Below are 27,809 nucleotides of genomic sequence, written 5' to 3' on the forward strand. Positions count from 1 at the left end.
CGATGGATGTAATTCACCACAGGCTCGTCTTTCCTTTGCTTGGTGCCTGTCAACTCTATCATGCTTACAGTTCTTCGGGTATTGTAAAAACGATTGAGGAATTCCTTCTTAATTTGCTCCCAAATATCAATGGACTCGGGCTCTAAGTCAATATACCTGTCAAATGCATTCTCTTTCAGTGAATGAACAAACTGTTTTACCAAAAGGTTACCATGCGTTCCAGCATTGCCACTAGTCTCGACAAAGTGGGGAATATGTTGCCTTGGGTTTCCTTTTCCATCAAATTGATTCAACTTTGGTGGTTGATAATTGGTTGGCATAGTTAGACAATCAATCCTCTTAGTATAAGGCTTAGAGCAGTAAAGCGAACTTTGTGATGACCCGCCATATTGAGCTCTGATGGTGTTTGTTATCATGTCTTGCAATTGTTGGACAGATAATGCAGCCACCGAAGTGGATTACTTTTCCTTCTGAATGCTGAACTTGGCAAGCGATTCCTCAACAACCATTTTTTGCGAGGAAAAGACTGGTGAACAAGGAAGGACGTGGCTCGACTCTCTAGGTGAATAGGCCTCCAATTTGTTCATAAGTTGAGCGATTTGAAGGTCTTTGTTTTCAACAAATTTCTTCAAGATTTCTATAGTCTGTTCCATCATGGCAAACATTTTATCCACATTAGTTGCGTTAGTCATTAAGGCGTTGACTTTTGTTGAAACTGGAGAATCTACCAAATCCTCAAATTCATCCAGGTTGGAGGCTGTTTGAGAAAGTTCGTCAAATAGCGAGAATGGGGTGTTGCCCCCAATGATTGCGGTAGCAGACGTCATGTGAGATCTGCTCATCTTTGCCATCTCCAAGGAGGCGAAGTATTCGGGTCCATCCAAGCCACCAGCCTTGAACTTGCTTCGAGTGATTGGGCCAACATAACTGAGCTCAGTGGATGCAGCAACAGTAGATTTTTTGCATGAAATATCATCACACTTGCGAAAGGCCATTGCAGCAGCAGATATGAAGTTTGACATTTTCAACTTGCAAGAAGGAGAGATGAAAGGCATAATTGATCCCACTGGGCGAACAAATTTTTGTAGTAAAGAAAATAAATTGCAACAAAAATAATATGAAGAAAAAGAGATTTTATTGATGAATATTTGTGAGTACAATTCTATGTATCCCTTGATTCTCCTCTCTGAAATTCTCCGTGATTTGAGGGCTTGCGAAGCATCTTTCTCGAAGGTAAGATGATGCAGACCTCCTTGTGATGTATTTAATCGCCCAGATTGTCGAGCAACACTTTGTTGTTTTAGGTTGATCTCCGGGAAGAACTCCGTTGATCACTCCTTTGTTGAAGAACTTTGCACTTGATGATTGATCTCTCTGTTTGCAAATGCCTTCACCAATTGCGGAATGATCTTCTCCAACTCTGAATGTCCATAGAGAGTTATGTAACCCCTCTATTTATAACGGTAGAAGATGAACAATCCAGCTACATATGAACTCTTTTGCTTGATTCTAATTGGCTCATGTGAGTTATCAAACTTATCACACAAGCTATGTGATAAGCTTGTTTGTGATTGGCCAAGACATGTCATTTTAGACACTTGGCAATTCTTGATTGGACACTGTTTTGGACTGGGATTGCCACATCATTTACAAATGGCATCATCTTGTTGGCTTTGGGTTTGACCGGACATGCTATGTCACTTGACACATGGCATGAGTCTGGGCCTTAAGCTAAAATGGACTTTGGGCTTGAAAATAATAAAATGGACTAATTTTAATTTATAAAATCCAAATTAATTATTTAACCCAAATGAATTTAATCTAAGTTTTGTATGGATTAGACCCAATAAATTGTATATGTCTACACTTCTATATTTAATTCACTCTCAATTTCACTTAGCTTGTCACAATTTCAATTGACAAGAATATTAAAAAAAATGTAAATATAAGTTATTTAGAATTTGTTGAGAAACATAAGGATATTTTCTACTTCTATATTTCGAAATTGCAAAATTCATCCCGTAAAAAAATTATGATACTTAAAATCAATTACTTGTATTATTTGAATGATATTGACCCTAATATAATGGGATATAAGTGATTTATATAGCTGATCCAAGCTAACTTGTGATTAGAACATAGTTGATGAGTTACAAAAATGAGACAATCCAATAAGAGAAATAAACTAATTATCTTGGGACTAAGGGAACTTGCTTAAGTAATTTTTGTTGGCTTTGTCGACATGTTCCTTAATTTTATGTAGAAAGAAAGATCCAAAAAACCTTATGCTGGAGGTATATTCTTGGGGGTTCTTATATTAATCGTTCCCCAAATGCATTAAATTGTGATGGATTTTCGGTAAAGCTCAGACATAATGACGACATTTTTTTAGAGAAATTCAAAGATTGCGGGTTTAAAGTTTGAACTATATAGACACCCCCCCCCCCCCCCTTTTTTTTTTTTTGGAATTTTGGCAAAATAGTTGCCACTTCTTTAAGGTTAGGTTCAACTCCCTTTCCACGGTTTACACACTAACAATGCTGTGAGGCAGTCACGTTTTAGAGTCTTAATTTATCTAAAAAAGTATACTCCGTGCATCAAACAGAAAAATGGTGGTATTACTATAATGAAGAGTGAAGTACCTCATTTTCTTTCGACTGTTACTATAATGAAGAGTGAAGTATCCCATGAACAGCTTATTTAAGAGCATAACTCGTACCAAGTTCTTATTAATTAGATTTTTCGGCCCCAGTAATTTTAACAATTACTATGACCAGTCCCAAACATGTTGGTATGGTCTATATTCAGAGACGAATTTATGATTTTTAAAACATGACTGCACCATTAAAGAAAGCACAAAAAAAGAAAGTATTAAATGAGAATTGGTCCATACTTCTCTAGGTAAATATCTCAACATTCAACAAAGTACACTACTTTCTATTTGTTGCATGAGTGCCAACAAATAATATTAGATCAATTATAGAATATATGTACATAAAATACCTTGTTTGCCACAGAAACCATAGGTTCACGTACCCCATATATTGAGCTATAAATCCACCCCTGTCTATATTTATGAATCATCATTAACCATGGTTCTTCATTTAGATATATCTAAGACCAACATTATGCGGAACAAAAATAAAAATAAAAATTAAGAGTATTAGCTAGAAGTTCTCTTCACTTTCTATTACCGTGAAAATCCCTAATATGGGTACTTCTAGAAAGCATGGACCTAAAGTAAACATGCTAACATAATTATAGTAATATATTTTAAACTAATTGGTATTGCCTATATAGATCTTTTTATTCTATGGTACCCTATTTCGTTAATTTTGAATAGATTCAAAGAGGTTGTAAACCTTTTGAGATAATTTTCTTACATATTTGATTTTAGGTCTATTTCGTCCTCTTTAAGGATCTTCATTCATTATGATTTTGCACCTGACCTGTGTATCTTTGCACCTGACCTGTGTATCTTGAGGTTAGACATGACTAAATCATCTCAAGCCAACTTCTCAACCTACCCAATAATTTCTGTAATTAGAAGAAATATTTTTGACTTAGGCCCAAACTCTAGTGCATACTACCTCTCTGAATAATTCTGAAATATTTCTCATACATAGGCCCAATCACATATTTGTGCATACTTGATACTACCTCTGCACCTCACAGTATTAGGACCAAGCTATTGCTTTTGGATTATCTCCCGGTATAATTCTGAGTACTCCTCTGTTTTGGAAAAAAGATGGTCTCGAAATGCGAGAATAAGAACATTTAGTATTTAGAGTAATGTCATACAAATTAAGGTGGAGGTATTAACTATTTGCTATTTGATATTTTTTATGTTATTTTAATTCACAACTCACAATAGTTTTTTTTATAGGACAAACTGGTATCTAATTGGAGTGCAAAGATTCACATATTAATGTGGCATATTAACCGAAAAATGACACCATCTAACGGTTCATTTGCACAAAACCAAAATTTCTCAATCAACCTTTGATGCCAATTATGGCAAACTCCTAATTATTTCCATGCAAAACAAATACCATTCTTCCCTTTATTTCACCTATCCTTTGTGTCCCTCAATAACTTCACGTCTACCGCTCCTCATTCTGGCATGGAGGAGCGGTCACCACCACCTGCCGGCGACATAAACGGCAAGGCCAGAAATCCCCTTTCATCAACCACATCGCTGCGCCTCTCTCTCACGCCGTCTCGTTCGCCGGATCAGACCTACGTTGTCCAAATCCCTCGTGATCAAGTTTATCGTGTCCCTCCTCCTGAAAATGCCCGAATTGTTGAAAATCATCGTAAGCCAGATTCTCAAAAGAAAAACAAATGCACATGTTGTTGTTGGATCCTATCTGTGTTAATCGGTCTTGCTATCATGATAGGAAATATCGTGTTGATCATTCGCGCTTTGTACACCCCCAAATGTCCTGAATTTTCCATCACTAATATCCATTTCAAGAACGTTACGCACCCTTCAAATGGTCATGGCCAAAAGAATAATATTCATCCGCAGCCATACCCTCAATTTGAGATGGAGTTGAAAATTGTTAACGTGAATGAGAGAATGGATGTCGCCTTTGGTAAAGGAAATAACGGGAAGGCTGCCCTTATTTTCAAGAAACATGAAATTGGACAAGGGAAATATCCCTCGATTTCCCAAAAACCTAAGGATTCAACGAATGTACATTTCAACCTTGACGTTGGGAAATTAGCTGGTGATACTGAGAAAGGTCTTGAGGTTGATAAGAAGCCAATAATGATGACCTTGAGCGTCCATGCACCATTAGAGATCACGAGCTGGGCAAAAGATTTGAAAAAGAATTTGATTGTTACGTGTGATTTCGACGTGGAATCATTGATGACAAATAAATCCAAGATTAAATCCGAAATATGTCAGACTGATTTCTAATGCCACCAATTAAGTTGACAGGTGAAAGGAAAATTTTAACAGTTAAATCTATTTGTGATATAGATGAATGTATAATTGTCAGTATCATCGTCTCTGTTTCGGTTAATCTTTTCCACACCTGCTTGATGATCACATTGCTGCATGTGGTTCTCTTCTCCTCCCCCCTCCCCCACCCCAAATTGATTAACCTAATTTTCTTTGTTCTTCGAAATTCGGGCGCCATCTGTTGTATAAGGTACTATATAACTTGGATTTTTTAGATTGAACGAAGTGTAAAGTATTCTACTTTACCTTCTTAGATTTTTGTACATTTTACATTTCTCATATGCTATTCTTTAGCTGGCTAAATTTTCTTTCTTTAATCATCTAAAACCTTGCCTTTTAAGATTGGATGAAGCATGAGGTCTTCTTCTTTTCTTCTTAAGTGGGTTACATTTGAAAATGTATATGTCAAACTGCGACATGCTTAGTTGCTTACCCTCACCCTGCATTTTTTTCAGGCAATTGCCATATTATCTGGCATAATATAATAACGAAGTCGTTACTCAAAGGTATCAAATATGTACGTTTGTTCAAAGCAAAAAATTTATGACAGAATTTTTAATTATGAGTACCCTTCCCCATTTTTGTTAGTAGCTTTTATGTTCAAGACCGTAAAGGAACAAAGTATACTAGACTAGTCCCTCCATGTAATATGACGCATATATAGCTTACTATCTTCTCAAGAAAAAAAATAATTATTTCGCGAATCAGATGTCTACGTTTGACTTAAATAGTGCTTGAAAATGAGTTTTACATGCTATATATATACGTACATATATGTACCCATTTTATTCTTTATGATATGAAAAAATTGAAAGAGTGGTCCAAAGAAAAGTAACAGTAAGATTTTCCAGTTATGACATATAAAACGTGGTAAAAAAGATCTTTAGATTTTGGACTAAATAAAGATTAATTAAGTTGAATAATGCAAGTGGTTTAGTTTTCATGTTGATAAGCTTTTCGGAGTTTAGACCGCCTTCAGATTGAAAGATGGTGTGTGTCATTTTAACCCCTTTTCCCATGCACCAAAGGGTAAAATTAGTTCATATGAAATACTCGTATAATAGAGCGACACATGGAACCAGAGACAGATGAAAAGTAAGACAGATAGAAATCAAGGTCGGGGGAGCAGTTTCGATTGGCACCGGGAAGCCCCCGAAGAGAATATTGCTCATGAAGGCAAATGAATGCTTGTCACTCAGTAGCATTCAATGAAGAATATTCTGAAGTATTAAATACATAGTCTTTTATAGAGAATTACGACATTCATGGCATGCCGTTACACATTCTTCAATGGCCCCCATAATTGCCATATAAGAGGGGCTTGATCTTAGAACCTTGTTCCGTAGGTGCAACTATAAATAGTGACTTTAACAGCCATTAGAGAAAAATGAATTTTCTAACAAATGCTATATACTATTCAAAAGGTCAATAATATTTTATTTCTTGTTTAATAGTATTTGTATTACTGCCTTCGGGAGCTCTGCTCCCGGAACCAAAGTTATCTGCTGCTTTATCTCGATTTCAATGCTAAGCCTTGCATTTTATTTAATCTGTTTATCATTTTGGGATCAAATCAATTCGCTTGTCTATAAATCACGTTACAAATTCAACTGTACTATTTTACGGCTAAACAATTTGGTGCCCACCGTGGGGCTTAGACAATTGCATAATTGAGTTGATCCTTGCATCTACACTAACCTGTTAAATTCTTTGTTTCTTAGCAAAAAATCATAAAAAAGGACAGATAACGATGTTAATTACATCACGCATAATGCTGATGCCCAAGAAAATCAGCCTCATCACAAAAATTCGATTAGTGACACCTGCAACGAGGGGGATGAGGCCACGCCGGTCCATGGCGTGCAATATTCACGACATGTTCAGGAGGTAACTCCTGATGATACTGAAGACGAGCACGTTGCGGAAACAGTGAGAATCCTGAGGGAACAACAAAAAGCTATTATGAGCCATCTCTCGTGACAGGATTAGGTCATGACGGATTTGAGGCAAACGTTATCGGTGCTTCCAAAAATACAAATGGGAGAGGTCCAATTCCTTCTGGTGCTCCCGCAAACCAAACAGTACAAAGGATTGATAACAACACCCCAAGGGGTGAAGTCGTCTTCGACATGGCTGGGGGGAACGACACCAGATCCGGTAACAATAACGAGAATGATCCTATTAAAACCGAAGTCATGCAGTTTATGAGGGAAATAGACGCCCGAATGGACCAAATCCCGGGTACACCGCCAGTATTGAATGGACCAGACTCAAAGAAATACAATCAGTTGCCGTTCAAACCAAGCGCAACACCAAAGTTGATCTCGAAGCAATTCAAAATGCCCGACGTACCAAAATATAATGAGACTTCGGATCCTCAGGAGTACATAACCAACTACACAACATTGGTGAAGGGAAACGACTTAGCTCCGCACAAGATTGAGTCAGTCTTGTTGAAGAAGTTCGGGGAGACCCTCACGAAAGGGGCCTGGCATGGTATTCACTCTTACCCGAGCGCTCAGTAGATTCCTTCGAGATGCTTGTGAATTCTTTTATCAAGGACCATGCCAAGGCCAGGAAGGTGCAAGCCCGGGAGGGCGACATATTCAGGATTGCGCAAGGAGAGTCCGAATTGCTGCAGGAGTTCGTGACCAGATTTCAGAAGGAAAAGATGTTGCTACCGGCTGTGCCGGATGAATGGGCAACTGAGGCATTTACTAAAGGGCTGAATCCGAGGAGCTCAGACGCTTCCTGAAAACTGAAAGAAAGTTTGCTCGAGTTCCATGCAACAACATAGGCAGATGTACACAACCGCTACGAGTGAAAGATAAGAATAGAGGATGACCATCTCGGTTTCTCGGCATCAACCAAGGGTAGGGACCGAGAAAAGAAAAAAGAAAAGTTGAAGGATGATTTCAACGCAGACCGACGGCTTTCCAGAGGTCAATTGTTTCTCTACGAAAGGGACAAAGAACGCGGTAGAGGTTTCCGGATGGAAGTTATATTCACTACCGATAGGAGAACTGATCATGGTCGGAATAACAGATCATTGCAGGACAAAGAGGTATCGGGCTACCGGGTTTCCACCTACCCCAGATTGTTCGAATATAACTTCTATGTCAGCATAGTGGAACTGGTATCAGCTATGAGGAACATTAAGGATGCACGGTTCCCGAAGCCAATGAGCTCCGATCCCAGTCAGAGGGATCCTAATCTATAGTGCGAGTACCATGGGACCAACGGCTATCAGGCTGGGGACTACCGACATCTACGTGAGGAGGTGGTGACATTGCTGAAAAACGACCATCTCAAAAAATTCTTAAGCGACTGGGCTAAGACCAACTACGGCCACAACCGGGATAACGCAGAACCCTAAAAAGTAGGAGAGGATCCCCCTCGTCTAACAATCAACATGATTTTTGGGGGGAACGAGATTAATGGTGTAACCCTTTTGGCAACAAAAAAAAGACAAAGGTATTGATGACCCAGGGAGTTCAGCCAATATTATCCAATGGAGAGTGCTGGAACAAGCCAAGATGACTGGAGGCATCATTCCGGCCACAAAACTCCTCGCCAGGTTCAATTTAGCAAGCGTGACAACCTGAGGGGAGATTTTGCTGCCCACGAATGCCGAAAGGGTAATGAAGACGACCATTTTTGAAGTAGTAGACAGCGATATGGGCTACAATATTATTCTTGGAAGAACATGGTTACATGAGATGAAAGATGTACCGTCAACATACCATCAACTTCTGAAATTCCCAACTTCGGAGGGAATTAAGCAAATAAGAGGAGATCAACCGGCAACAAGGGGGATGGACACTATCTTAGTTTCTAGTAGCAAAGGGAAGGAACATGCGACATAAAAATTACGGGAACCGACGCCTGCTCCCGAGCCGAATGAAATCAGTAGGGGGGAGTCACCAGAATCCTATCAGGTACCAAGATATTTCCAGATACCAGATAAAACAGACGCAATCAAATCCACAACGGAAGAACTCAAGCAAGTCGCATTGTTTGAGAAATTCTTGGAAAGGAAGTTCCACTTGGGGACAGGACTAAACCCCAAACTCAGGTAAGGATTTATAGAATTTCTTAAATTTAACGCTGACTGTTTTGCGTGGTCGCATGCGGATATGACAAATATTCTGCTAGAGGTGGCCGTGCATAAGCTAAGCCTTGATCCTAACATCCCTCCAGTAAGTTAGAAGAAACGCCTTATTGCCGAGGTCAAGAAAAAATTTGTCCAAGAAGAGGTAACTTAATCGCTTGATATCAGATCAATCCGGGAGATAAAGCATCCTGACTAGCTAGCTAACGTAGTAGTAATTCCTAAAAAGAATAATATATTTAGCATGTGCATAGATTATAAGGATCTGAATAAGGCGTGCCCAAAAGACTCGTTCCCATTACCAAACATTGATCAAATGATTGATGCAACGGCCGGGCACGAGTTGATGAGTTTTCTCAATGCCTATTTCGGGTATAACCAAAACAAAATGAACCGGAGGATCAGGAAATAACTTCGTTCATAACAAAACTTTGGCATATATTTTTATAATGTGATGCCTTTCGGGCTCAAGAACGCTGGAGCCACCTATCAGAGGCTTGTGAATAAAATGTTAGAAAAACAAATAGGGAAAACCATGGAAGTTTACATAGATGATATGTTGGTTAAGTCTTTGAACGCATGTGATCATCTTAAACATCTCCAAGAAACCTTTGACATCCTAAGGAAGCACAACATGAAGCTTAGCCCCGAACATGTGCATTCAGAGTCAGTTCCAAAAAATTCTTGGGGTTCCTGGTGTCTCAAAGAGAGGTCGAAGTCAATCCCGATAAAATGAAATCCATCAAGGACATCCCCAACCAGCTATCAAATATGAAAGAGGTTCAAAGGTTAACAGGAAGATCAACATCTTTAAGCAGATTCATTTCCCGATCTTCCGAAAAGTGTCACCTTCTTCTCACTTCTGAAAAAGAAGAAAAACTTCGAATAGACTCCGAAATGCCAGCAGACTCTGAAAGATTTGTATAGGTATTTATCGAGCCCTCAATTACTATCAAAACCGGAGGAAGGCGAGCAATTACTGATTTACTTAGCGGTTTCGAAGGTGGCGGTAATTGTCGTTTTAGTCCGAGAAGACGAAGGTATTTAATCTCCAATCTATTATGTTAGTAAAATTTTAACGGGAGCAAAAACTCGCTACCCACATCTGGAATAATTGGCCTTAGCTCTCATTGTCGCCGCTCGAAAGCTTAGGCCTTATATTTAATATCATCTGATAGCCTTGGTAACAACCTTTCCCCTGCGGAATATCCTTCACAAAACTGAACTATCAGGTCCACTGGCCAAGTGGGCAGTCAAAATAAGTAAATCTGACATAGAATATAAACCCAGGATTGCGATCAAGTCACAAGTTTTTATCGATTTTATGGCCGATTTCAGTCCTGGACTGCTTCTTTTGGCTACTAAAGAAGGGGTGATGGTGTCAGAATTGACATCGGGAGTCTGGACCCTGTTCACAGATGGATCTTCCAACGTGAAAGGTTCCAGACTCGGTGCAGTATTAATCACGCCTTCGAGAGAAACCCTAAGGCAGGCCATAAGAACGGTTCCCCTAACTAACAATGAAGCTGAGTATGAGGCTTTAATTGCAGGACTCGAGCTAGCCCGGGGACTGGACTCCGAGGTCATAGAAATCAAATGTGATTTCCAACTGGTAGTAAATCAGGTCTACGGGATCTTCGACACCAAAGAGCAGCGCATGCAACAATATGTAGTAAAAGTCCAGACTCTGCTCGCACGGTTCAGGGAATGGTCAATCACCCACATCCCGAGGGAAGAAAACGTGAAAGCGGATGCACTGGCCAATCTGGGCTTATCCACAGAAATAAAGGGATCAGACTCCAGTACGGTCGTGCAGATTATGCATTCGGTATTGGATGTGGACAGTTATTACGAGGTAAACGTGACCAATTTGGTCTGGGACTAGAGAAATGAGATCATTAACTATCCCGAGCACGGAAAATTACCCAAAGGTTCTAAGGCATCTTGGGCGCTATGCACTAAAGCAACCCATTGCTGTTTCAGGGGAGGACAATTGTATAGAAAATCTTTTCAAGGCCTGTTGTCCATATGCTTAGGAAACTCTGAGGCTAATTACGTCATGAGAGAAGTCCACGAAGGAATTTGTGGAAATCACTCGGCTGCAGACTCCTTGGTATTAAAGCTAATTAGGGCAGGATACTACTGGTCCCGGATGAAACAAGACGCTAAGACATATGTTTAGAAATGCGATAAGTGTCAACGCCATGTGCCGTTAGTGCGTCAACCAGCAGAACTATTACACTAGGTCTTGTTGCCGTGGCCATTCATGAAATGGAGAATGAACATAGTCATTCCGCTGCCACCGGGTTCCAGTAAGGTAAGGTTTTTTTTAAATATTAACTAACTACTTTTCTAAGTGGGTTGAAACATGTCCTTACCAGAAAATCGGCGAGCGCGAAGTGATCGATTTCCTATAGGAGAACATAATTTGCAGATTCGGGATACCCAAAGAGATAGCCTGCAACAACGGGCCACCATTTATAGGCGCAAAGGTCACAAAGTTCATTGAAGACTTGAAAATAAAAAAAAAATCACATCATGGCCTTACCACTCGAGCGCAAACGGTCAAGAGGAATCAACAAACAAGGTGATTATTCAAAATCTCAAAAAGAGATTGGAAGCAGCCAAAGGCAATGGCCCGAAGAGTTATCGGGAACGCTATGGGCATACCGAACGACGACCAAGTCGAGCACGTGAGAGACACCTTTCTCTCTCGTATGTGGAGCAGAAGCCCTGATCTCGGTGAAAGTGGGAGAACCTACCATGAGATACTTCTAGACGGACGAAGAAGTAAATAACGAAGCATTGTTGGTCAGATTGGACCTGTTCGACGAACGCAGGGACTTGGCACATATAAGGATGGTGGTCCAGAAACAAAGAACGAAAAGAATATTATGAAGGAAGCATCGTCAACAGAAATAAGACCTTTAAACGACAAAGCATGGAAACAATGAATCGCTACGGGACAATTAGATAATCTTTTGCTCTATAGCAAAGTTTCCACTGGGAAATAAAGCTTGCTATCGGGCTAAAGGTTACCCGACCATTCACGAATGCAAGTCACTGGGGGTGGTTAGATAGTCTTTGGCTTTATAGCAAAGTTCCTAATGGGAAGTGAAGCTTGCCATCGAACTAAAGATTATCCATCCATTCACTAGTGGAGAACACACACAAACACACAAAAAGGGGGCTGGGGAAAAAGAAACATAAAATAGAGGGACGGGGAAGACACAAATTGAAAAAAAAGAGAGGCAACTACATCCCTTTCTTCTTCTCTTCTTTCTTATCCTCAATAACCATTTTTCCTCCATAGTTTCAGCCATGTAAGAACTCCAAAATCACTACTAGAAACACATCATTTTTTCACGGAAAAATTTTCAGTGGCAATTCCCACCGAAATTCAATGGGAAAAGTGAAATTTCTTTTCCATGAATAAACAATAATGTTTCCCATTGACTATCCGTGGGAATGTTTTTACACGAAAATACGCGTAATTTAGTTTCCTCTGATTCAGTGAGAAAAGTCATTAAAAAAATAATTATATAAAAACTAAAAAGTTTCCCAGGGAAAACAGTGGAAAAAAAACGTTTTCAAATATTCCCACAGATTCTGTTGATGTGAAATTTTTTGAATTTTTGTGCTTTATGAAAAGGTTTTCCCACAGAGATTTTTCACGGATGTAGTGGGAAAGTTTTATTATTATTTACATAACTTTTTAGTTTTCTCTTAGTCTATTTCGTGTTTTCTCCCTCTGTCTCTCCACTCAAACGATGAATTCTTCACCTCACTCAATTTTCAGGTTAGTCTCTCTCTCTCTCTCTCTCTCACCCACTCCTTTTTTTCGATTTTAATTTTTCGAAACTAAGGGATTTTCTGCTATTTCAAACCCTAGGTTTGAAAAAATTATTGTTGTTCTCTTGGACATGTATAGTCTAATTAAACCTAAGTTTTTATTTATTTCGTCTTAGAAACAATGAATTTGTTAAAAGACAATATTGAGTTGGTTTATTCTTATTAGTTTGGTCTATTTTCAGATCTGTTTTCTTAATATGGATTGGTGCTATATATTTATAGGCTTTCTTCACAAACATGGAGAAATTAGAAAGATTTCTAAGTTGCCCATGTCAAAATGAGGAATATTTTCTTCCTTGAGAACTGTAAAATAATGTAGTATTTATTTTTAAGTAGCTATAGATTTAACAATACAAGCACAATCCTGCTAGAACCGCAGACAAACACCTTCTAAAACTAGAGTTTCCTTGAATTATGCCACCTTTTTTATGATATAGTTACTAAAGTAATGTCTAAGTTTATATTGGAATATCTTTTTGGAATGTTTTTCAGGTTCTTTTAAAAGTACATGAATGAGGGTGGGTTCGGGTTTGTTCACAGTAATCTAAAAATATAGCTTTTAATTGAATTAAAAAAAGAAAAAAGAAAAAGAGTACTTACTAATATTTTTCAGAATTAAAGATGAGAAATTAATGAGTTCATGGCTTATTTCATTAGGTGCTTGAATGTGTCTATTTGAGAATGATTTTATCATTTAAGTTCTTGTTTTAGCTTAATATTTTCATTTGATTTTCTTTGTTTATAGGTATTTGGTTCATTAGAAGTTGAAGGTGATAGAATCTAATTGAGAGCAGATGTCAGTGGTGCCTATTAGTTAGCTTATGGGTATTGATTTTTACAAAAGAGATGGTGTAGTAATTTTTTCCCATTAGAAGTACTGATACATTGTCTATATGCGAGTAAGTTTCATATATTAGATATTTTTGAAACATATTAAAATGATTAAGTCCATCCAGACTGCTAAGCTTGTTATCTTTCCGTGTGTTTCACTTTAAAGTTTGAGAAATAAAGATACTTACTTGCATAAATTTTCTTTAATAAAGTTTACTTTTATAATAATTGTATTTTTTACAGGATAATTTCAAACGAAGCCTGGAGGAGTTTATTCAAAATCAGTCGATTGATGTTAACTATGGAATACTTGTCACTAGTGATGTTAAAAGTCTCAAGTCTCACATAAACTCCCTCTTAGCATTTGGTGCATTTCCTGTGTCCTGTTCTCCGGCATCTGATGATAACTAAGGACTAGTTTCTTTTATTAGTTTGTCTTGGATGGTAGCTGGGTGTTGAATATTGAATGCTGGATTTTTTGAGTTTTTGTTCTACTTTCTGTTTAGTTGGATATTATTTATGAAATGGATTGAATTAAGTATTGTTTATGAAATGAATTGGATTGCATATTGAATTTGGTATTTGAATGCTTAGTTGTAATTAGTCTTGTATTGTTGGTTGTAGTTTCTGTTTGGCAGGTGGTGTAGTTCTAAAAATAAATTTGGCTATGAAAATATTTTTCAGATTTCCCACGCATCCCACCGACTCCGCGGGAATTTTGTGCATATATTTTTTTAGAATTTTAATATTTCCCACTAATTTCCGTGGGAATGTTCATATATATATTTTCAGGTTACGAATATTTCTCACTGCTTCCATGTGTAAAAGAAAATATCTAAATTATCTTTAATACATCCCAAAGATTCGGTGAGAAACTTAAGAAAATTAAATTATTAGATTATCTTACTTTTTCCACGATGTTCGTGGGAAAATACACTATTTGACCCCCACCAAGTTCTCGTGAAGCCCTCGGTGGGAAACTCCTTGGGAATTACCCACGAATGTCCTGGGAAACTAATTTCCCACCAGCCATATTCCCGCTGAGCGTCTCCCCTGGGAATGTCGTGGGAATATTAAAATTTCACATAGAATTCCCACCGATTCTTCCGTGGGAAAAGTCTGTATTTATAGTATTCAAGTAATGGCAATTGTTTTCCAGCACAATGAATGCTTATGTACTTTTTAAAATGGAAGGAGTAAAGTAAACTCCTTTTATTTTTATCCTGTTTCTTGTCCAAACGATGAATTAATTTTATCATTTGAAAGCTAATCAAGTACTTCAAATGCTAGTGCTGGAATGAATAGGAGACGTCCTCTTCAAGAGTACCGTAAACATAAGAGGGACCTCTCTTATGAAACCCTCACAGTAAAGGGATGGTTTCGGAAGAACTTATGTCCGGAATCCAAATGCCATCGGAGAAAAGTACACCGAACTCTTGCATAACTCGATGCAAAAAGTAAAATTTGCGCAATGCTTAAACGATAAAGCACTTTTATTTATAACAAATGTGCCAAGTAGAACAATTACAAAAGTATGAAAAACAAAAACAAAGGGAAAATAAAGCAAAAGGCTAAACTATTACATCCCTAGAACTTGGGGGAAGAAAAGAATTTGCGCCCCCAGGAGAAGTAGGCGAATTTGCTGCCGGTTCGGGACTTTGTCCTTCATTATCATCCCCTTCAAGTTTCTCCTCCGTTCCCGAGAATGCGGAACCAGAACCAGAAGAGTCAGTTGCATCGGGCTAAACCGGGAGGCCCCTTCGGGAAGTTGACTCCAGCTCACGGGCCTTGGCGATCTCGGCATCAAAGTCAATGACACATGCTTTGGACTCTTGTAAGGATTTTCTCCTCATGATATACATAAAATATGCTTTTTTAACAATGAGAGAAGCCGCTCGGCGCTGAGGCTCTTCATTAAGCAGGTCAACCTCGGTCGAAAGGTTATTCTGCTCAGATCTAGCGGCCTGAAGGCTGACGTCAAGGTCATAGATAGTAGAGTTATAAACTTTATTATGCTCCATGACCTTATACTTCTCTTCCATCCGGACATGCTTCTCCTCAGCAGCAACAACCTCTTCAGCTTTGGAGTTCAAGGGTGCCTCCAAATTATTTAGTCTTTCAGTAAAGGCAACCTCACGCTAGGCAACAATAAGAACTACATTATGGACCTTGGACCACTTTGCCTTGGCCTCTTGAATTTGTACCCTTAATAGGGCAACCTCTTGGATGAGGGTCACCACCTCTTAATCGCTTTGCTACAATTGAGCCTCTAACTCAACTGCTTCGGCAACTTATGCTTCCAGTGCCGTGTGGCGAGCATCAATTTGATCCTACTCAGCCAACAGTTGATCCCACTTAGATGTGAGTTTCTCTTTATCAAGGATCAACCTCTGAAGGCCTTTGGAAGCAAGGAAGTTAGCCTGTAAAGTACAAGTTCAAATCCAAAATCTTGTCATAGCGAAGCTAGAAGAAACAATAAGGGGAACAAATATCGTACTGCTGCTGCGTTGTGCATGAAATTATATATAACACATTCCTCTGAGAGAGAATATATTTTATTCTTATCTTTCTCTGAAGCTAGAGGCTTCAGGTAATTGGCGAGTTACACCGGCCAGGACATCGGATGGCACTTGGTAGAAACCGAGAGGGAGACGCTCCTCCTCTGAGGATCTGCGGAGGGGGATGAATAGTTATGTCCCAAATTCCCATGGATTGGGGACTGGGGAGGAGGGATATCCTCCTCTCGGATTTCTGCGATGGGTGGGGATGATGTAGTAGTTGCTGGTGGCATAGGCATGGTTGGAGAAGAAGGAGATGAAGTTGATGGTATTGTGAGTTGAGAAGCAGCGGAAAAAGCAGTGCTAGATATTGGTTGCTCATCAACCAAAGATGGAAGAGGTCCGACACCCAGCCTCACAGTAGCGGGAGCAGAGACTAGTGCTCGGAAGAGAGAATTGACATCTTCCACTATATCACACTCTCCCCAGAGCGTTTGGACGTCGTCAGCGGCTGGTGTTATTAGCTCTTCAGACTGAGCATTATGTTAAGCTGATGAAGGTCATCGTCTCCTCTGTAGGGAAGCCCCTTCATCACTGCCCCCCCCCCCCATTATCGTCAATCACCACAGTGGCTGCGGTTGGCTCGGGCGCAACGTTCTTTACCTTTTTATTTTTACCTTGGGCCGTAGAGGAACGTCGCCTTTTTTGCTACTTGTTATCCGGCAGGGGACTCCGAGAGGAAACACCTGCATCGGACGCAGTTCCGATGACACCCATTCGGGCGAAGGCCTCCTGCAGCAAGCTTGTCGCATCTATGGGATCAGCCAAAACATCATCCTCGGGGACAGTAACAGAAACCTGCGGAAGACCTGAATTCAACAAAAAGAGAAATTAGCCAGTTTTTGTTTATGCACAAACTTAAACAAGATACTTATCTCAAACAAGCTAAATCAATCTACTAGTAAGCTTCCCGCGCAAATCCACTTTTGGACGGCTCGAATCTAGCCAAAATAACTTAATATCATAAATAAAAGCCATAGAAAAATATTTCGGATAATAAAGATTCGATCTTTAATGAAAATCAAAAAGTCAACCCAAAAAAGTTAATCCCGAGCCCACACCTCGGAACCCGACAAGACTCACAAAATTTGAACAATCATTCCTATATGATTTCCAACCACACCAAAATCATTCAATTCCGACCTTAAATCGGCCTTCAAACCATCAATTTATGTTTTAGAAGGTTTTTACTAAAATTCTCAACTTCTCTAATTCAAATCATTAATCAAACAATAAAATCGAGGTTGGAATCATGAAACAATAATAAATCCGAGTAAAAAATACTTACCCTAATTCAAGTAGTAAAAATACACTCCAAAATCACCCAAAACTGAGCTCCAAAACCTTGTGAGAAAAAGTAACTAAATTTTGAAACAAGAAAATGAATACAGTAGCTATCAGAGCTTAAATTCGGTCCTAGATGATCTCGAAACTCATGCTTTCTAATCCAACCATGATCCTTGCGAGATCACACCCAAGATAGCCCCTCGAAACATCTAATTTGGCCTTAAAATGAGGGAGATATGATGTTTTGAAATTTTAAAAGCAATCTGAAAATTTTAGGGATATAAATGGCATTTTTGTAATTACGTACACCAGAAGAAAAAAACCCAACAATATAAAAATCTTCGTTTTAGCACCCAAAACTCATTCGGAACCTCCCGGACACAAACCATATATGTATTTCAATCATAAAATATGCTACGAACGTACTCGCACACTCAAAATACCGAAAAAGGTCATCTTGACCCGATATTGACCATGGGCAAACTTCAAATCTTTAACATAACTAGTTTCTCAACATATGATCCAAAATACATCCGAGCCCTCCGGACCCCATCCAATCATACCAACAAGTAAAAATACATCATCCAAACTTATCCAAAGCCTCAAACACACCCACGGAAACATCACAACAAAGAATCAAGGTTCAAACCGAATATAATTTCTCTTAAGTTGTTAAATCTTCGTTCTTTCAAAAGATTATCCAAATCACACTTAAACACTTCGGATTACTCTCAAACTTTGCACACAATTTAAATTCAACTATATAGACCTACCCAAAGTCTTAGAACACCAATTGGAATCCAATAACATCAAAGTCAACTCTTGGTCAAACTATGAACGTTTAAGTTCTTGAAATTTTTAACTTTTGACAAATAGTGTTGAATTTTTTTAGGAAAATTTGAAACCAAATTCGAATATATGTACGAGTCCAAAATCATCATACGAACCTATCGGAATAATCAAAACTCGATTCCGTATCCATTTACTCGAAAGTCAGACCTTGGTCAAATCTTCCAACTTAAAGCTTCTAAAATGAGAATCATTCTTCCAAATCAATCTAAAACCACTCGAAAACCAAAACCAACCATACACGCAAGTCATAATATGAAACTACGCAAAGTCTCAAACCACCGAATGGAATGCTAAAGCTCAAAACTATCAGTCGGATTGTTACAGATGATATGTGATGCCTTGGGGGAATATTATTGATGATATCCGTGTAATGGTGTGATGCTCCTTGTGTATGCCTTACATATTACGTGACTTGTGGTGTTGTTTCCTATGTGCTACTCGATGTCTCTGATAATACTTGTTAACTTGGGCTGTGATAGTACACTTGCACATGCATACACTGTAACATATCATTTATACCAGTTTAGGAGTATGAAACTTGATATTCTTTGATCATGCACATGAGTTCTTATATATCTGTTTTCTCGACGATATGGTTAGACTGTTATCCTGTGACCATGCCGGGAAGATTGGGATATTCATTTTGTGTTGTTATCCTGGGACTATGCTGGGCAGATTGGGATATTCATCATGTGATCATGCTGGGCAGATTGTGATATTAGCCCATGACCACGCTGATCAAATTATAATAGTGAGCCTGTGACCATGCCAGGCGGATTATGATATTGGCACGTGAGTTATCCGTGCAGCACGTGAGTTGTTCGTATGGTTGTGATTGATATCATAGGCACGAGGTGTCATGTGTATATGATTCGAGATTTGGGACTCATGATTTGTGATTATGAGGTGTTGTGCCTCATGTCGATTTTCGTTGTAAACCATATATTAGAAAGTCTTGATTGTTTGGTTGTCATTGGTTTTCCATAATTGGTTTCACTGGTAATCTAATTGTGTTCTGATTATTTTACTGTGTTACCACCTGGTTACTCCTAGTTGCCATTTGTTGCTTTTACTTTCCATGGCTAGCTTTAAATTGTTATTCTTTCCATGTTTTGCTTTGTAATGATATTCGTTTTTCTGTTAGCTTTATATTAATACTTTGCCCAGGTTGTTTATGTCTAGTAGGTGTATTGACTTGTACCCCATCATTAATCCACCGAGGTTAGTCTTGATAGTTATTAGGTACTGATTGTGGTGTACTTATACTACGCTTCTGTATATTTTTGTTCAGACCCAAGTACCTCGAAGCATGCCAGTCTTTAGTTAGCTGATAGTGAGTTGTTGCAGAGACTTCAAGGTACACCTGCCATTGCGTTCACATGCCTCAGAGTCACCTTCTGTTGTCTTTCATTACCACTATTTATTTCATTCCAGAACAGTATTGTATTAAGAGATTTAGTATTCTCAGTAGAGGTTATGACTCCGTACTACCGATTTTTGGAAAATATATAGCTATTGACCATTTTTCACTGTGTATGTCCTTTATTGGTTTACGTTTAATGGTTAAATAGTTTAAATCTATTAATAACTCAACATGTGTTAGGCTTACCTAATCCTAGGGACTAGGTGCCATCACAATCCTTACTTAGGCCGTGACAACGACAAGCTCGCATCGAGTCTCTATATTTTTATTCATTAATATGTTATATGTATGTATACATAATTTATCCTATGCATAATTTGTTGAATTTGAAACTAGACTCTTAATTATTGGGCATGATTTTCTTAATCAAACTATGACTTTGAAATACCTCTATTGATGGGGTGATGAACATGAACGATTCAGCTAATATGCCATGACTTATGAAATGACATATATTGATGAACATTGAATTTATTTCACTACAGAAAAGGAGAAAAATAGGCGGTATTAATACCATATATCGTGCAACTTTCAACCCGCCAGATTACACAATTTTTAAAGTGGCATTTTAACCTGTATTGCGGCGGTTTGAACCGCATATACATTTATTTTAATTTTTAATATATTTATTTTCAGCTCACAAATACAACTCCTCCCACTCTCCGCCCCCAGCAAACGCTATTCTCCCTCTCTCGTTCCATCCCTCCCCCTCTCTCTCCCACCAAATCTGGCGCAACTCGTCGGTGGTAAGTACTTCACTTACCTCTATCTGCTCCTCTATTTGCTTTTGACGATGTCAACTCCCAACTCCAAACCAAGTTCAGCCAGGTCTCTCTATTTCCTCTCCTTTCTGCTTATGTGTGTATATGTATTTGTGTGGATCTAGGGTTTATTTGTTGGTTTTGTGATGGGTTATTTAATATCATGTTATCATTATTGTCTTCCTATGTGCCTAAAAAACTTGATAATTCAAATGTCTGTGAATTTTATTTTGGCAGTTTTATCGAGTTGTTATTTTATTGTGTGCAACTTAATTAGCCACTTTGTGGTCTGATTTTGGGGTGGATTTTGGGGAACCGGAATTGTAGTATAGGAAATATTTGAAAATTAATCTATTGTGATGAATTACCCAATTAGGAGAGTAATCTAACTCGTCAAGCACTAAGATAAAATCGGACGACATGATTCTCACAGAATGTTCGATAAATATGCTTCAATGATAAAATAAATTTTGGAAATGATATTAAATATTGATCATGAGTCTTAACATTGATTAATCATTAAGGGATGTTAATTTGGGGTGTTCTTCAGGGATTATTATCTCCCTTTTTGGTTTCGTAACTCTGTAAACTTGGATGTCATTGGAACTAGTTTCCCGGAACATCCATGAACGACCCCTGGCAATGTGAGTGTTCCAAAGGCTCTTCAATTTTCCCAAAAAGATTGCTATATTTGCTAGTATAATGCTTTTCTTTCTCTTTGCTACTTTTTAATGTGTTACTATAATTTTCTTGTGGAAAGTATAATTTTGAGGGGAGATATGATCAAGATTTTTATAGACCGTAAAAAGCTAGGCTTTTGTCATGACCCAAAATCTCACCTTAAGGTTCGTGATGCCACCTAGTCTCTAGAACTAGGTAAACCGTTCACTTACAATAGTTAAACCAATTGAACATGATATTATGAAGTATAATATAATATAAATGAGAAATTTAAAGGTGTATGCCATTTTTAAGACGATGAAGATGCCTGATGAATGGAGAATGAGTACGATAATTTCGGTGTACAAGAATAAGAGGGATATCCAAAATTGCAAGAACTATAGGGATATCAAGTTGCTAAGCCACACCATGAAAGTTTGGGAGAGGGTGGTAGAAGTTAGGGTGAGGAGTGGTGTGTCTATTTTCGTGAATCAGTTCGGATTCATTCAGGGAGATCGACTACTAAAGACATTCACCTTATTAGGAGACTGGTGGAGCAGTATAGGGATAGGAAGAAGGATTTGCACATGGTGTTTATTGATCTAGAGAAAGTTTATGACAAAGTTCCGAGGAAGGTTCTTTGGAGGTGCTGGGAGGTTAGAGGTGTGCCTGTAGCTTATACTAGGGTGATCCAGGATATGTATGCTGGAGTTAAGACCCGAGTTAGGATGGTGGGAGGCGACTCAGAACACTTCCCTATCTGGATGGGCTTGCATAAGGGATCCACGCTTAACCCATTTTTATTTGCCTTGGTGATGGATGTTCTGACGTGGTACATTCAAGAGAAGGTTCCACGGTGCATGTTATTTGCGGATGATATAGTACTAATTGATGAGACGTGAGGTGGTGTTAACTCGAGGATGGAGGTTTGGAGGCAAACCCTGGAGTCGAAAGGTTTCAAGATGAGCATGACTAAAACAGTGTATTTAGAATGCAAGTTCAGCGATGCGACCCATGATATGGACGTGAAAGTAAAGTTGGATTCACAAGTCATCCCTAAGAAGGGGAGTTTCAAGTACCTCAGATATATTATCCAAGGTAATGGTGAGATAGACAAAGATGTCACACATAGTATTGGAGCAGGATGGATGAAATGAAGGCTCGCTTTGAGGGTTTTGTGTGATAAGAAGGTGCCACCAAGTCTTAAGAATAAGTTCTACAGAGTTGTGGTTAGACCTACTATGTTATATGGGGCAGAGTGTTGGCCTATAAAGAACACCCATCTCTAGAAGATGAAAGCAGTGAAAATAAGGATGCTAAGATGGATGTGGACATACCCGGTTGGATAAGATAAGAAATATTGATACTCGAGAAAAGGTGGGAGTGACACCTGTAGGGGTAATATGAGAGAAGCTAGATTGAGTAGGTGTGAGAGGTTGGCAATATGGGAGCTGAGAAAAGGTTGGGGATGGCCTAAGAAGTATTGGAGAGAGGTGATTAGGCATGACATGGGGTGTCACGACCCAAAATCCAACTAGTCGTGATGGCACCTAACCCAACCCGCTAGGTAAGCCAGTTAACCACTAACCAATTCCAATAACAATCAATAAGGCAATTAAGTAAAGAAATATTGAATCTAATACGTTTTCCAAGAACTGGTAGTACAAATCATGAGCTTCTAAGAATAGAATTTACAAAGCTGAAATGAAATAAATGCATCGTCTGTTTGAAAAGTACATAAACAGAATTTTTATAGATCTAAGGCTATCAAGAACAAGAGGCAGCTACAACCGGGACGCAGGTACATCTTCAAATCTAGCTCCCGTCGAACACAACAACATCAGCAGCCAGTATCAGCACGCCAGGTGCAGAAGTGTAGTATGAGTACAACCGACTCCATGTACTCAATAAGTAACAAACCTAACCTTAGGTTGAAAGTAGTGACGAGCTAATAAAAAGATCGGGTCTAACACTAATATTCTACAGTAGTTCATAACAACATAGTACAATAACAAAAGAAGAATCTCCAAAATAAAAGGCTCAGTTCGTTCACAGTTCCAGAAAAATAGGCATTTCTTTTCAAATATCTCAGTGAAAATCCAAATCTTTTACCGAAAAGCCAATATACAAGTAATTTTGAAAACTGTGATTTTTCCCAAAACTCCTTTCAACAGATAGTAAGTTGTTTCATTTTCATATAGCATGAGGAAAGTACTTCTCTATGCCTACATGTCAAGATGCAGATAAAATCATAAATGTCCCCAAAACTGGGTAGCAGAAGGAAATGCACCTTTATGCATGTATCTCAAGTACGCATGTCAAATGCAATGCATCTCGATAATGAGCTTATGTACTCACACTCTCAGAGTACTCAATCTCACTGTCTCGTATTCTCTCTCAATATGCTCAACACACTTAATTACTCAGCGCTGTACAATACCCATTGCGGCATGCAGCCGATCCATATTTATAGTCGGCCGCGCTCACTGGGGGTGTGCAGACTCCGGAGGGGCTCCTTTCAGCCCAAGCGCTATAACCGTATAGATGATAAGTGGGGATTTTAACCTATTATTTGCTCTCTTTTACTTGTGTTTTAGGCCAAAAATGCTTGAAGGTATTCCCGGAAACTAATGAAATACGCTTGCTTGCAGGAATTGTTCAAAATGAGCCAAAGGAATCAAAATCAACTCACAAAGGAGTCAAAAGTTGAACAAAAACCAAGGTTGGGAAAAGAGGTCTGAAGTGCGGAGCCATGATGCGACCGTAATCATAATTATGCGGTCCACGAGAGGTAGATTCAGAGAGTGTGATTTTGGGTTAAATGATGAGCGCGGACCGCACCATAAATGTGCGGCCGCAAAAGTCCCTGTGCAGCGGCAATTGAAATTACACGGACTGTGATGGCTGAGATTCAGAGAGTTGACAACTTAAGCAAAAGAGAGAAGTGCGGACCACACTAGAATTGTGCGGTCGCGAAAGTCCCTCGTGCGTCCGCGATTGAAATTATGCGGTCCGCAAGATAAAGAATTAGAGAGTTGATTTCAAGTCAAACTCAAGAAAGTGCGGACCGCATCACTTTTATGTGGCCGCATAATCTGGAGCGCGGCCTCACTTAGAATTATGCGGTCCGCGAAAGTTCAGCTCAACCCAGATCCAAAAGAGAAGAACGCGGACCGCATCAGAATTATGCGGCCGCGAAAGCAAGAGTGCGGCCGCACTCAGAATTACGCAGCCGCATAACCTCCGCAGGGGCATTTTTGTCAGATATTTTCAGCTTAGTATAAATAGACCTTTTGGTCATTTTTAGGTTATGTTATGTTTTGTATGAGTACCTGAGACGGCTGACTTTTCTGTTTTCGAAAATTTTGTACTAGATTTACTTCTTAACATTAGATTTTCATTCCATAAATTAATATTATGTATTTTATCTTCATTACATCTTTAATTTATGTTATTTCCATGAGTAGTTAAACCCATAGTTAGGGTTGTGACCCAACCCTAGTGTGGGTATTTAATGGGTATTTGATTTTAGGGCTTGAATGTGAATGGGTTAGTAATATTTAGCCAAGTTCTTGCTAGAACTCAAGAATTAATGGTTGCAAACACTGATTCATGCCTTTGTGACTTAGGATCTTCTTGAGAAAGAGGGACTAAGTCTAGAAAAACTAGACTAACAAGGAATTGGGGTGAACTCAAGAAATTGATAGCCCCAATAAAAAGGTTAAACCTAGAGATAGTAATACCCGACTTGAGCTAATATCACTTGATTTGCATGAATACCTATTTGGACTTGAGAAAGCTAAATTGGGCAAAATCACTCAAACTACCGAGAGGTATAGAGTGAGTACCCGCGTGTGATAGCTATATTATAATCTCAGCTAATCAAGCTTGTCCTAGATTTTGTTACCCGTTAGATAGCCACCTAGGTAGAAGTCACTACCTTAGTCTCTTTAAACATTTGAAAAACTACAATAAAAATATTGTCCTTAGTTTCAATTATTGCAATCTTTAGAGTAAAATTAGTAATAGAAATCAAACCCAAACTTGTAGAAGTGTAATTAGATTCAAAACCCGCATCTATCTTAGATATAAATCCGATTCCAAACATTAACTCCTTGTGGATTCGATCCCAACCTAGTTGGGTTAAAACTGCATCGACCACCCTCGCTACTCAATAGTAGTGTAGGCTTGGACCCGATCAGAGCACCCGGCTCCCCTTCACCTTTGGGCCATAATATCAACATCTAGAATCGCACGGACAACTCACGTGCTGCACGGACAACTCACGTGCTATAATATCAATATCTGGAATCGCACGGGAAACTCACGTGCTGCACGGACAACTCACGTGCCATAGTGACAACATCCTCACAAACATGCCCTCGACCTTACTCAGTCATCAATCTCTCCAGTCTCACTCACAGGCTCACAATGCCATGAAACTAGCCCGACAACAATGATATGATGTATCAATAAATAACTGAGACTGAGATATGATATGAATGCATGAATATGACTGGGTACGAAATATCAATGAAAATAGTGAAATAACAGCAAGAAATGACCATTATGGGTCCTAGCAGTATCGTCATAAAGCCTAAACATGGTATCTAGCATGTTTGACAGCTCAATTACTTTATCACATGGTGAAAACACAGACATCAACAAAGTAGGACCACTATACAGTGCCATGGAAACAACATAGTCCCAATTCACATGGTGCACGCCCACACGCCCTTCACCTAGCATCGCGTCACCTCAAACACAAATCACATAACACGTATTTTGGGGTTTCATACCCTCAGCTCCAAGATTAGGAAAATTACTTACCTCAAACAAGACAATACCAATACCGAGCACGCCAAGTGGTGCTCCCAAGATGCCACCCCGCGCATTCCGACCTCAGAACGGCTCAAAACTAACCAAAAATAACTCAAGTACATCAAACAATGCTAAAGGAATCAATCCCGATCGAAAAAGATCAAAACTTGAATCAAAAGCCCAAAATCAGCCAAAAGCCCAACCCAGGCCCGCATCTTGGAACCCAACAAAATTTACAAAATTCAACAGCCCATTCAATTACGAATTCAACCATACTAGTTTCACTCAAATCCGACTCCAATTAGATATTCAAAACTCAAAAAATCATATTATGAAACTTTAGGCCAAAACCCCAAATTTCCTCTTTAAAATTCACAATCCCATTACCAAAAACGTAGGTAGATGCATGGAATAAAATCAAAACCAAGGGTAGAACACTTACTCCAATCCTTGTGACGAACATTGCTCCAAAAGTCGCCTAAACCGTGCTCCAAAAACCGAAAATGGGTGAAAAATCACAAACCCTCGAACTTAAAGGGTTCTGTCTAGTCAATCCGCATTTGCGGACAATTTGTCGCACCTGCGACCACCGCTTTTGCGGAAAAGTATTGCATCAGCAAAAAATGGCCTTGCCCAGCAACCCCCGCACTTGCGGTATTAAGCTTCGTATCTGCGAAGACTCTCGCACCTGCGCTCCATCACTTCACACCTGTGTATCCGCACCTACGCCCTTTTCTCCACTCCTACGGGCCTCCTCATCCAGCTCTCATCTTGCATCTGCGCAAACCAACCGCAGGTGCGATCATACCATAACCAGCAGCCTTCAGCAATGAAACATGAAGTGAAAATGATCCGAACCTCGTCTAAAACTCATCCGAGCCACTCGGGACCCCGTCCGAAGATACCAACAAGTCCAGTAACATGACACAGACCTACTCGTGGCCTAAAATCACGCATAACAATATTGAAACGATGAATCGCACCTCAAAACGAAATATATGAACTTTGAACTTTGAAATTCAATAACTTGTGCCGAAACATAGCAAATCAATCCGGAATGACTTCAAATTTTTTGCACAAGTCCCAAATAACATAAATAAGCTATTCCAATTTGCAGAATCGGATTCCGACCCTGATATCAAAAAGTCAACCCCCCGGTCAAATTTTTTAAAAATTCAACTTTCTCCATTTCAAGCCAAATTCCACTACGGACCTCCGAATCCCAATCCAGACGCGTTCCTAAATCCAAAAACACCCAACGGAGCTATTCTCCATTTCGCTCTACATTTCTCACTTTTACTTGTTATTGTTTTTGCTTTATTTAAATGACAGAGTTTTAGGTTTTTTCTTCTTGAGCGGGGGGGGGGGGGGGGGGGGGAGGGGAGGGAGGAGGGGGAAGGTCTATTGAAAACAACGTCTCTACTTCATAAGGCAGGGGTAAGGTCTATGTACACTCTACCCTCCCAAGACACCACTTAGTAAAATTTCACTGGGTTTGTTGGTATTTTGTTGTTGTTGATAAATTTAAAGGTGATACATGCCGACATATGATAATCACTACAATCCCCAAGACTCGGTAGTACAGAGTCACGGACTCTAGTTGGGACTCTAGTTGGATACATACAAATGTCTAAAAATACAATACTATTCGGATAAGAATTTGACAATATAAATGTAAAGA

The 27,809-nt window shown here is 39.1% G+C and overlaps 1 protein-coding gene and 1 long non-coding RNA gene across 2 annotated transcripts; both read left to right on the plus strand.

Annotated features, from left to right (window-relative positions):
* Nucleotides 1–4,023: 4,023 nt before the first annotated feature.
* Nucleotides 4,024–5,237, plus strand: LOC107782820 (NDR1/HIN1-like protein 13). Its single transcript, XM_016603754.2, has one exon. The coding sequence runs from the start codon at nucleotides 4,124–4,126 to the stop codon at nucleotides 4,925–4,927; it is 804 nt and encodes a 267-aa protein (XP_016459240.2). The 5' UTR covers nucleotides 4,024–4,123; the 3' UTR covers nucleotides 4,928–5,237.
* A 15,206-nt stretch (nucleotides 5,238–20,443) lies between these two features.
* On the plus strand, nucleotides 20,444–24,740 carry LOC142167883 (uncharacterized). Its single transcript, XR_012698121.1, has 2 exons — nucleotides 20,444–20,714; nucleotides 23,959–24,740. It is a non-coding gene; the product is annotated as an uncharacterized LOC142167883 (long non-coding RNA).
* The last annotated feature ends 3,069 nt before the right edge of the window (nucleotides 24,741–27,809 follow it).

Source organism: Nicotiana tabacum, chromosome 13 (genome assembly GCF_000715075.1).
Source record: "Nicotiana tabacum cultivar K326 chromosome 13, ASM71507v2, whole genome shotgun sequence".
Lineage (NCBI taxonomy): Eukaryota > Viridiplantae > Streptophyta > Magnoliopsida > Solanales > Solanaceae > Nicotiana > Nicotiana tabacum.

Excerpts from the sequence above, each read along its gene's own strand:
- LOC107782820 (XM_016603754.2), top strand. The coding sequence starts at position 4,124 with ATGGAGGAGCGGTCACCACCACCTGCCGGCGACATAAACGGCAAGGCC.